General features: G+C 42.3%; 1 protein-coding gene across 1 annotated transcript in view; it reads right to left on the bottom strand.

The window, feature by feature from the left end:
* Positions 1–12,716, bottom strand: part of LOC311228626 (disintegrin and metalloproteinase domain-containing protein 23-like) — a 270,009-nt gene that overhangs the window by 141,658 nt on the left and 115,635 nt on the right. Inside the window, 1 exon segment of the mRNA XM_084314550.1 lies at positions 4,400–4,451. Within this exon segment, the coding sequence (XP_084170676.1) occupies positions 4,400–4,451 (52 nt within the window).

Genomic DNA, 12,716 nt, shown 5'->3' with positions numbered 1-12,716 from the left:
CAATCACAGCGCAGGTGATTGATTGAATGAAAATTGTATTAACAGATTGCAGAATGGGTACAATACAGTACGGATCAATACACACAATTCATTCTTTGTGGATCTAGCTAACTTTACAGTGTTTAATGCGAGATGGTAGATTCAATACACCAAGCTAACTTACTGTAGCCTACACAGTTGAGTGTTTAATGAGAGATAGTGGATCCAATACACCAAGCTAACTGTAACACAGTGTATAATGAGAGATGGTAGATTCAATACACCAAGCTAACATACTGTACACAGTTGAGTGTTTAATGAGATATAGTGGATTCAATACACCAAGCTAACTGTAACAGTGTTTAATGAGAGATGGTAGATTCAATACACCAAGCTAACATACTGTACACAGTTGAGTGTTTAATGAGAGATAGTGGATCCAATACACCAAGCTAACTGTAACACAGTGTTTAATGAGAGATGGTAGATTCAATACACCAAGCTAACATACTGTACACAGTTGAGTGTTTAATGAGAGATAGTGGATTCAATACACCAAGCTAACTTTACACAGTGTTTAATGAGAGATGGTAGATTCAATACACCAAGCTAACTTTACACAGTGTTTAATGCGAGATGGTAGATTGAAACACCAAGCTAACTGTAACAGTGTTTAATGAGAGATGGTAGATTCAATACACCAAGCTAACTTTACACAGTGTTTAATGAGAGATGGTAGATGGAAATTACTTCTATGTTGCGATAACTTCTCTGGATCATGTTTACTGTAAATGTGTTTGGGGGGGAAATGTCCAGGCTGCAAAGTAAGCAGTATGGTAATGGCCAATACATGGAATTACTTCTTAGTAATTGTCCTTAATAGTTCTTTGCTGGTATGGCAACATATTAGATTATATTGAAAGTGGTCTTAAAAGGTCTTAAATGTAACCTGTTGAAACTTGCAGGAACCCTGTCCGTCAACATCCACCTTCAGTGAGACCATAACACCTGCCCATCATGAAGATGATGTGTCCCACCTCTACAAGCAGCAGTATCACCACCACCACCACCACTAAAGGTTTGACCTCACAAGACCCTGCACTATGGCCAAGTAGGCCATACCCAACAATGTGGTATCAAGGGGACCAATACAGGTCAAAGATATTGTTTTCCCCCAAAATCCAGCGAACATGGCTTCTGTATTTAGTGTACTCAGTCTTCTGTTTGATATTATAAAAAAAAATTATATGATGAATAAATGCCTTGTAGTTAAAGAAAGCTTGAATTTCGGACTTCTTTATTACTTTTAATCTCTCCCGTCCTCCCCAATTTTTTAACGCACCAGCCACCAATGACACACACATTGTGGGATGTTTTAAAAATAAAATGTTTGCTTCACCAAAAAATTTGGTCAGCAGCCGCCACTGCACATCACATATACCATTTACCATTTATATACATAACGGACGCATAAACATGCAAGGGTGCCTTTTTGCTGAGTGTAGGTTAATTATAGTCCCTTTTGAGCCATGTCTTCAGGCTGGACTTGAATCTAACAGCATTGACTACGATTTTCAGGTCACTGGGCAGACTGTTCCAAAAGACAGCTGCAGAATACAAAAATTACTCCTTCCCCATACAACTCCTGTATCTGACTGGCACAAAGTCAGTTGAGCTACGCCTAGTTGGGTATGCATGGGTGTCCCTGATTCGGTTGAAGTAGTTGTTGAAGTACACTGGCACTACCCTGTGTATGATTCTGTGAACTAGTCACATCCCTATTTGGTTGACTCTGTCTTCCACCTTTAGCCATCTTATGTTCTCAAAGTGTGATGGGTCAAGGTGGGTTCAGGCAGGTAGCCTTAGTATTACCCTGATTAGCTTGTTTTGTGTGTCTGTAGTTTTATTTTCTGACTTTTGGGGTCGCTGTTGTACCAGGAGCCACACGCATAGTCATAGTGACACTTTATGAGTGCTCCAGCAAGAATTTTCATCGCTGCCTGATAAAAAAAAAGGGAGATTCTGGCTAAGTATCTAGTCCTGTTATTGATCTTTGTAAGTGCTTGTTGAGCCATGCTTTCCCCTGATAAGCTGTTTTCCAGGACGCAACCAAGATATTTCACAGATGTTTTGTCGGTGAGAACAGTATCTCCTATTCTAATGTTAAAACCTGGCGATTTTCTGAGCCTGACCTTTGACCCGAATAGGATGGACTCAGTCTTCCCCACATGGAGGGACAGCTTGTTGTAGCCTAGCCAGTCACTAACCTTCTCTAGTTCTGCACTCAATATCTGCTCAACCACTTGTTTGTCTTTATGATACACTAGTAAGACCTCTGTTTACTGTATTACATGGTCAACAATTGTGGTTATAATTTCATTTGAGACAGATGTTCTTCTGCCTCCTTGGCCACGACCCCGTCCATGACCCTGTCCTTCGTTGTGCAACCTCAGCTGCACCAACTTGCTCCATGTTGCTCCTTTCTTCAGATTTATAAGCATTTATATGTAGTGGTGAAGATATTATACAATTGTATTGCAATGCTACTCACCTGGGCAAGGCTGTTGAAGATAATGAGACATTAGTACAAACACCTGTTGGAATTGATTTAGTGATTTGCCTGTGTAGCAATAAGTAATTGGACATTGATGTAGTATTAGGTGGCTGTATTCTGAGACTGGAGCATATGATTTAGAGTTTTGCACTTTGTATTAACAGTTTTGCACTTTATATGTAAGCATAGCATTTAGTATCTTAGAGTATGCATTTTTAAAGTCAGTTTAGCAATTAGCATTTTGAGTTTTGCACATTGAAACTCTGATGTGCAAAATGCGTCAAAGCAGTCGTAAAAAACTGTAACAAGAGCCCCAAACAATGGAAGGTAGTGTATTGTTTTTAATTGATTGTATGTTATGTGCAGTGCCTAACAGTGGTGTTGATAGTATGCCAATGAACATAACATAGATCATTTTGTTTGGCCCCCCCTCTTCCACCAAAACACTCTCCAACAGCCTAGGACAACTCTCCACCCACCTCAAACCCCACGTCAAGAGCCTGGGTGTAATCTTTGACCCAGAGCTCAAATTCGACCGGCAGGTAAATGCCGTAGTCAAGTCATGCTTCTTCCAACTATGCAACACCAGTAAAATAAAAACAATCCTTTCACCCGTCAACCTGGAAACAGTAGTTAATGCATTCATCACATCACGCCTTGACTACTGCAATGCCCTCTACACCGGCATCAGTCAGGCAGCCATGTCCCGCCTCAAAATGGTCCAGCACTCTGCAGCTAGGTTCCTTACCGGCACCAGAAAGAGAGAGCACATCACACCACTCCTAGCCTACCTACACTGGCTCCCAGTCCCACTTAGAATAGATTTCAAAATCCTCCTCCTCACCTTCAAGGCACTATCGGGTGCAGCACCCCTATACATCACCGAGCTCATCACCCCCTACGTAGCACCCAGGTCACTAAGATCCTCCAACCAGGCTCGGCTGGTCCCCCCCCCCCCCCCCCCCCCCCCCCCGCACCAGACTAAAAAAGAGAGGCGATCGCTCCTTCAAGGCCGTAGCCCCCAAACTATGGAACCAGCTTCCCCTGGAGATTCGATCTGCACCTACGCTGGAGACATTTAAGGCCCGTTTAAAAACCCACTTTTATTCCCTAGCCTTCGATTAATCCTGATTCTCGGACACCCTAACCCACACACTCCCATGCAATTTTATCCTGCCCCCTCCCTCTTGTATCTCTTCTTGTGCTCCTCTGTCCCCGGTGTGCTATACTGTACTTTGTGCTCCCCTATCCGCTTGTCCTTTTGTACTGTCCTGTCCTGTTGTGCCTTTTTGTATTTGTGTATTTTATAGGACATTGATTTTATGCTTTGACTGTACTGTACAGCACTTTGGTTGGCTCTCGAGCTTTTAAATGTGCTCTATAAATAAATTACTTGACTTGACTATAACCTGTATACAGCCTGATGGGATCCAGCCTTTCTAAAGGGTCTAGAGACATGATTTTAACTGCTAAAATCATTATATTTGTTTGTTAACACACAAAAAAGAAACCTGAAATCCCTCCCCCCCATGGGGACCGGTCCCCATGGGGGGAGGGATTTCAGGTTTATTTTTTTTTGAGAGTTGGGAAATATTTTTTTTGTGTTAACAAAAAAATATAATGATTTTAGCAGTTAAAATCATGTCTCTAGACCCTTTAGAAAGTCTGGATCCCATCAGGCTGTATACAGTCATTGGTTCCCCCGATGTAGCATAAACCCGTATGTGTGTGTGTGTGTGTGTGTGTGTGTGTGTGTGTGTGTGTGTGTGTGTGTGTGTGTGTGTGTGTGTGTGTGTGTGTGTGTGTGTGTGTGTGTGTGTGTGTGTGTGTGTGTGTGTGTGTGTGTGTGTGTGTGTTGGCCATTACCCAGTATCCTCCATAATGCAGCCCACCCAAGAATCAGCGCAACCACACTCCTCTGAGAGAGAGAGAGAGAGAGAGAGAGAGAGAGAGAGGCTTAAGCACAATGTTTATATAGCAGATAAACAGACATAGATGAAAGTGTAGTTTTGTTTTATCTGTCACATATCAGGTACATTATAGTGAAACCCTCCTGAGACAGTCAAAAGTAAAAGAATAAAAAAAAAAAACTATACACATGAACCAAAATGAGCCCAATCTCGACGGAGCCCAGACGGGCGGCGCGGTGCCCGTGTTGCCATAGTTACATCCTGTTCCTGTCATTCAGATCCTCAGCGCTGTGACCACAGACGTCACATGGTGTGTCGTGCTTCCTCCGCCCAAATAAGGGGTTCTCATCTGTCTCCCAGTGTGGGACAATGAAGGGGTTAACTGTGCGTGGGACAGTATCACATGGGCTCTTTACCCCGAAGGAGGTCTTATTATTGACTTCTCTCTCTGATAAGGCTCGGGGACGTTGAATTTCGATGGCAATTTAACTTGCTACACTACAGACGGTTAACCCTTTGTTAGTGTGGTAGTGAAAGGGTTACCCGTCTGTAGCGTGGTAGTGAAAGGGTTGACCTTCGGTAGTGTGGTAGTGAAAGGGTTCTGTAGTGTGGTAGTGAAAGGGTTAACACTTTGTCGTGCGGCAGTGAAAGGGTGCCAAAATCGTGTTAATACGTTTCTGGGCCCCGACGGTAGAGTGCCAAAAAACGTCTTTTTCCGTTTCTGGGTTGTTTTTTCCTTTTTTCCGATATTTTTATTTATTATCCATCCGGGGAGCCTGGTGTTACCATAGGGAATGAGTCTGATGTCGCCGAAGTGCAATACCGGCCGTATCCAGCTAGACGGCAGTATCGAGCACCCTTTGAAACCCTGTATCTTGGCCTGTGCGTCGATCTAATGTCTCCGGGTAATTTTTTTTTCGGGCAAGGGGAGCGGTTATAAAAGGTCGGATTGAGAAGAATCAAATGCTCCCGATGCATGATGTGTGGTGGATTATGTTGGCGACACGATGGACATCAATACTTGGAATCGTGATCAGATAATTGGAATATTCTTTTTGGGGTACATCCTAGTCAAGGTAAGGGCCATATGATATCAATCTTGCGTTGATCCAAGCATGTCTTCACGATCTGAACGTGTGTCTGTAACGTTACTCCACAACGTATGCCGTTGGTGACGATCAAAGCATCAAAAAACTACCCCCCCCCCCCCCCTTTCATGCATTCATGATGAAACATAATACCTATGATATAGATTTGATTTGAGAATAATAGCGGGTCCAGGCAAGAAACGGCAGCGGTTATGGTATAATACACGCATTAAGGCTATTCCTCAGCATTTCGGGAATTACCCCAGACCAATCTAAAAACATACTTATATTCACCACGGTATAACGCACGAATGTATGCATGGACAAATTTTCTCTTTTTTGCATCTTGACCGGAAGAAACCCAGATAGCAAAAGGTGTTAATTCAATGTTGATTTATGGTCAAAATGCTTGATTTTTGGTTAAGGTCGACGATTGATGGTGAATCACCCATTAACCGCTGAAGCAATTGACTAATGTTGAAAACATGTCATTGAATCAATATTGTTTTGTGGTTGCATTTTAATGATTGAAATGCCAATATCTAATAAATGTTGAATCAACGTATGCTGTTCAACGTATGCTGTTTGTCGTCATTACGTTGGACCGATCCGAATTCCCCCCCCAATTTAAACAGATATGGTACGTCCCAGCATGCAGCTGAGCACTCTCTCAATGTGAACTGCATGGCAACAGAACAGCACGTCTGGATCCCCCGGATTTGATTCTACTGAGTGCTTTACAGTAAGTTTTGGCTATATTACTTTTATCTTAACTGTGTTCTGTGAAAAATAACGTTATTGTGAGTGTGACCAGTGGATCTTGACGGCGTTGTGCATGTGCTTATGCTGCAGTTTGGTAGGTAAATATATATATACGTCAACTAAGATAAATATTCATGAATATTCGTTAGCGTGTGCTTAATATAACTCTGGAGAGTGTGCAAGTGGAATCGTACGGTTGTTTAAGTTATTTCGATGTAAATATATTCTAGCGCCAAACGAATAGAAATTGCGTGGTCCAATTGCGTGCGTTGGTACTGAATGACGTTGTGCGACTCAGCCAATCAAAAGCATGCTTATTGGGTGAACAGGAAGTAGTCAAGGAAGCACGCGCTAGCTGGCCTAGTAAACACGTGGATCCGTAAATGCAACGTTGCCTACCAGACAACGGGACCGCGTGTTTCTTTTTGTATTGCTCCTGGCTGTTCAAACTAATTTTACAGTTCTGCTAGCTACATGCAGTATTTAGCGAGCTGGGTTAGCCGGTTAGTTGGCTTTGAATCCCGGCTGCGGCTAGGTAGCCAGCTAGCTAAATGCACCGCGACGGTGATGTCACCAAACAAAATGGCGGCGCCCATGTTGATAAAGCGCTTCACATAACAAATAGTTTTTTCTTAGAAACTGCTTATTTTTATAACGTGATTTTTTTCTGTGGCTTATCTAAATACTAATTTGATGCTATGACTATGTTTATATCGCTATATGCTTCATCTCCCCTTTAAGCTTAGGCACTCTTTCTAAGTTGGTTAAGGTTAGAGTTTGTCTTAGAGCATGGCGATAGAACGCCAGGTAGTTTGCAGGCTGTTTGGCGTGCCACTGGTCCTGCTAATGTTGAATGAATGAATGAAAACTTTATTTAACAGATTGCAGCAGGGGTACAATACAATATGGCTCAATACACACAATTGTTAAGGGGATGCAGACCAGAGAAAGACGTTTTTGTCTCGTTTACATCAGGGTCCCCCATTTTCAATTCATAGTGACATTTATGACATACACATGATGACATTTATGGCATAGGGAGGGACATGCATGACATACAGATAGTATATAGTTAGACGTTTGGTTATATGCACGGTATTTTCTAATGAACAATATAACAATAATATAATAATGAACTCTCTTGATATTGATCAAAATGTAGAATTATGCAAGCGTTTCACCCTGCACATTGCAATGCAGAACATTAATCAGGACCCTCCCCCCTTTTTTCTTTCTTTTTCCAGAATCATGTACCAGTTTCAAGAAGCCGCATGTTGCAGCAATTGAAGCAAAGACTTAATTGTTCTAGCCAAGTAAATACCACAATTTATGTACCATTACATTGACTATATAGTTAGACGTTTGGTTATATACATGGTATTTTCTAATGAACAATATAACAATAATATAATAATGGACTCTCTTGATATTGATCAAAATGTAGAATTATGCAAGCGTTTCACCCTGCACATTGCAATGCAGCACATTAATGTCGACCCTCCCCCCTTTTTTCTTTCTTTTTCCAGAATCACGTACCAGTTTCAAGAAGCCGCACGTTGCAGCAATTGAAGCAAAGACCTGTTCTAGCCAAGTAAATAGCACAATGTATGTACCATTACATTGACTACAGCACCTCATCACTATGTCATCTTATTCTCGGGCTAAAAGACGTAGAGTCAACAAATTAGTGAGAGAGACAGAGCAGGCTATCCTCACTGATTATAAGTTAATTGTTGCTGCTAATTCAAGGACAAACCATCACTCTTTAGAGAACACAGATCCTGTCACAGCCTATACTGAGTGCCTGCTCGATTTACCAAAGACAGACTTGCCACTAGATTTAACAACTAGATCAGACTTGCCACTAGATTTATCAACTTCAGACTTGCCACTAAACAGACCACTAACTATCAGTGATCAAAGTGAAAATATTGACTCACCAGGTGAGTCAAATGCACATTTTGAAAGTATAGCTGGGGATGACGAAATTGAACCTGAACATGTCTTTGACAGTGATGAGCATAATGAAGATTTATTTATTCAAGTTTAAAATATTGGGCAACATCCTATTCAGTCTCTCTGGTTGCACTATCATCTTTGCTGTCCATTTTGAAGATGTTTCACCCCACCCTTCCTAAAGATGGAAGAACATAGCTAGGAACACAAAAACATGTGCCTACCACTAAGATTGAAGGGGGAGAATACTATCATTTTGGTTTAGTCAAAGGGGTGCTTTCACGGTTGGCATGTTTGATTTTACCGGCAACTCTGACAACTCTTAATTTACAGTTTAATATAGATGGTTTACCTTTATTCAAAAGTTCTAAACTTCAGTTTTGGCCCATACTTGGAAGTCTCAAATGTGACTACACAAAGTCCCCATTTGTTGTTGGCATTTTTTGTGGTCTAAGCAAGCCAAAGAGTGTTTTTGAGTACCTAGAGCAGTTTGTCAAAGATCTTCAGAATGTACTGTCTAATGGCATTATTTATAATGACAAGCAATTTGATGTACAGATTTCTTCTTTCATTTGTGATGCCCCGGCTAGAGCTTATATTAAGCAGACCAAGGCATTTAATGGCTATTCTGGTTGTGACAAGTGTTTTCAGGAGGGTGTATGGAGAAATAAAATGACATATCCTGAAACAAAACTCAGAATTAGGACAGACTCCAGTTTCTCAGACATGGTTGATGAGGCACATCACAATGGGATGAGCCCTTTAACAGGTTTAGTTAAGATGGTTTCTATGTTTCCAACTGATTACATGCATCTCTGTTGTCTCGGAGTTACAAGGAAACTGCTTAATATATGGTTAAAGGGGAAGAATTTGGCAACAAGGGTCCCTTCCAAAACTGTACAAGCCATTTCAGGTAAACTGCTAAAGCTACGTCCCTACATGCCTTGTGAATTTAACCGTAAACCAAGGGAACTGTCAGAGTTAGATCGCTGGAAAGCTACTGAGTTGCAATCCTTCATGTTGTATTGGGGTCCTGTTGTTTTGAAGGATTCCCTCCCCAGTGAGCTGTATGACAACTTCATGTTGTTTTCTGTTGGAATGTACTTGTTGCTGTCCCCTAGTATTTCTGAGGAAATGTTGGCCTTTGCGCACAAGTTGATGGTTTCTTTTGTTGAACACTTTGGGACAGTGTATGGAAGAGGTGAAATTGTGTACAATGTACACCAGCTTATTCATTTGGCTGAGGAATACAGGAAGTTTGGCACTCTAGATAATATCTCAGGATTCCCTTTTGAGAACTATCTTGGACAAATTAAGCATCTTCTACGCAAGCCACATCAGCCTCTACAACAGGTAGTGAAAAGGTTGTCTGAAATTCCACATGTTGGATCCCCATGTCCCACAGATGATCCAATTTTGCGTAATATTCACACTGATGGGCCTGTCCCCCCACAGTTTACTTCTTCACAACAGTACAGGAAGGTCTCCACTCATCGGTTTACTTTGTCCACAAAGAAAGGAGACAATTGTATTGAGGTTGGAGATGGATTTGCATTAGTAGAGAATATTCTTAAATCAGAGGAAGAGGTATATATAATTTACAGAAAGTACAGACACAAACAGCCATACTACATGTATCCCTGTGAATCATCATACATTGGTACATACAAGGTCAGTGGCTTGCAAGAAGATATAGGGATAGGTAAACTTCGCTATATCAAGCGCAAATGTCTTCTCTCTCCAGACGGAGATGGTGCCATTGCAATACCACTACTTCATTTAACAGCATAACCATACTGCCCTACAAAGCTAAAGTGCAGTAACTATATTGACACACTGACTCTAACGTCGGATTTCGGGGCATAACTTACCTCATTAATAAATACACAATTAGTACAATATTACATGTACACAGATAACATGTTTGGCTGGCCAATTGAAACGCTTAAAGGAAAACTCCAACATTTTGTGAAATTAGCTTATTTAACATCTTCCCTGGAGTTGGACAAGAAGATGCATACCTTTTTCGTCTCTCTGCATGCTTGGAACGCCTGGACCGTTAGCCTAGCTTAACTTCATCACTGGAAGTGGGGCAGACATCTAGCCTAGTTCACTACAGTCAGGAAATATACTCCAAATACAACTCCCAAACGTTCCTGTAAACATGTTGTGACCTGTGTTTACCCCGTCTCCCAGTCACACAAGTCACACGAGTCTCCCAGTCACATGAGTCTCGTGTGACTGGGAGACTTGTGTGACTTGGAGACTTGTGTGACTTGTGTGACTTGGAGACTTGTGTGACTTGTGTGACTTGTGTGACTTGGACTTGTGTGACTTGTGTGACTTGTGTGACTTGGAGACTTGTGTGACTTGGAGACTTGTGTGACTTGTGTGACTTGGAGACTTGTGTGACTTGTGTGACTTGTGTGACTTGGACTTGTGTGACTTGTGTGACTTGTGTGACTTGTGTGACTTGGAGACTTGTGTGACTCGTGTGACTTGGAGACTTGGACTTGTGTGACTTGTGTGACTTGGAGACTTGTGTGACTTGGAGACTTGTGTGACTCATGTGACTTGGAGACTTGTGTGACTGGGAGACTTGTGTGACTTGGAGACTTGTGTGACTTGTGTGACTTGGAGACTTGGACTTGTGTGACTTGTGTGACTTGGAGACTTGTGTGACTTGGAGACTTGTGTGACTCATGTGACTTGGAGACTTGTGTGACTGGGAGACTTGTGTGACTTGGAGACTTGTGTGACTCATGTGACTTGGACTTGTGTGACTTGTGTGACTTGGAGACTTGTGTGACTCGTGTGACTTGGAGACTTGGACTTGTGTGACTTGTGTGACTTGGAGACTTGTGTGACTTGGAGACTTGTGTGACTCGTGTGACTTGGAGACTTGGACTTGTGTGACTTGTGTGACTTGGAGACTTGTGTGACTTGGAGACTTGTGTGACTCATGTGACTTGGAGACTTGTGTGACTGGGAGACTTGTGTGACTTGGAGACTTGTGTGACTCGTGTGACTTGGAGACTTGGGCTTGTGTGACTTGTGTGACTTGTGTGACTTGGAGACTTGTGTGACTTGTGTGACTGGGAGACTTGTGTGACTTGTGTGACTGGGAGACTTGTGTGACTTGTGTGACTGGGAGACGTGGTAAATACACAGGTCACAACATGTTTACGGGAACGTTTGGGAGTTGTATTTTGATTGTATTTGGAGTATATTTCCTGACTGTAGTGAACTAGGTTAGATGTCTGCCCCACTTCCAGTGATGAAGTTAAGCTAGGCTAACTGTCCAGGCGTTCCCTAAGCCCAATGCATGCAGAGAGACGAAAAAGGTATGTATCTTCTTATAACTCCAGGGAAGATGTCAAATAAGCTAATTTCACAAAATGTTGGAGTTTTCCTTTAAATGCTTCAAAAATGCAATGTGTGCGGACTAATTAGGAGGCGGCTGTTACAAAGGGTCAGATTAAACCGAATATATATATTTATTACTTGAGATATATTGTATAGTATTTGTATATCGTCTGATATCCCTTGTATATTCTTTGTACATATACACGGAATATCCCTTTACCTAGTACAGGCCAGACCATAATATTCGTTCTCCTATTGGACAGCGACCCCCCTAGGCGCCACGGCCATACCCCCAATGTCTAGTTCAAAGTCACCGCTAAGACGTATAAATACGTTGCAGGTGGATACAGCAGTTAGTTACCCCAATAAGTTGAAGCCTTCACCACGATACAACGTGCTGTGAAGTGGGCCCGTTTTGCCCCAAAATAGAGCCTTGAGACCACGTGCAAATTGATAGCTGAAGTGTCAGAGTTTAACGCTGTATCGTCGAGTTCGACCTATTCTATTATTAAGTATTAGTCTATTATGTATAGTGTATCGTGCGGCTACCGTTCTACAGTGACCAGCATTACCAACGTTTCATCGTACCGAGCTAGTGTGCTTATCCAGGCTGGGCGGCCTAACCTTGTGCCGCCATCCGAGGAGCCCTAGACGAGAACCGTGTGGATATGTACACTGGATAACCTACACCGACGACTACAGACAGAAATAAGGCTGGTACTATAGATTATTCACCTTACGTATAAATATGTTGCAGGTGGATACAGCAGTTAGTTACCCCAATAAGTTGAAGCCTTCACCACGATACAACGTGCTGTGAAGTGGGCCCGTTTTGCCCCAAAATAGAGCCTTGAGACCGCGTGCAAATTGATAGCTGAAGTGTCAGAGTTTAACGCTGTATCGTCGAGTTCGACCTATTCTATTATTAAGTATTAGTCTATTATGTATAGTGTATCGTGCGGCTACCGTTCTACAGTGACCAGCATTACCAACGTTTCATCGTACCGAGCTAGTGTGCTTATCCAGGCTGGGCGGCCCAACCTTGTGCCGCCATCCGAGGAGCCCTAGACGAGAACCGTGTGGATATGTACACTGGATAAC

This window comes from Notolepis coatsorum, assembly GCF_963971535.1.
Source record: "Notolepis coatsorum genome assembly, chromosome: 5".
Lineage (NCBI taxonomy): Eukaryota > Metazoa > Chordata > Actinopteri > Aulopiformes > Paralepididae > Notolepis > Notolepis coatsorum.
This window is presented reverse-complemented; position numbering and strand designations above follow the sequence as displayed.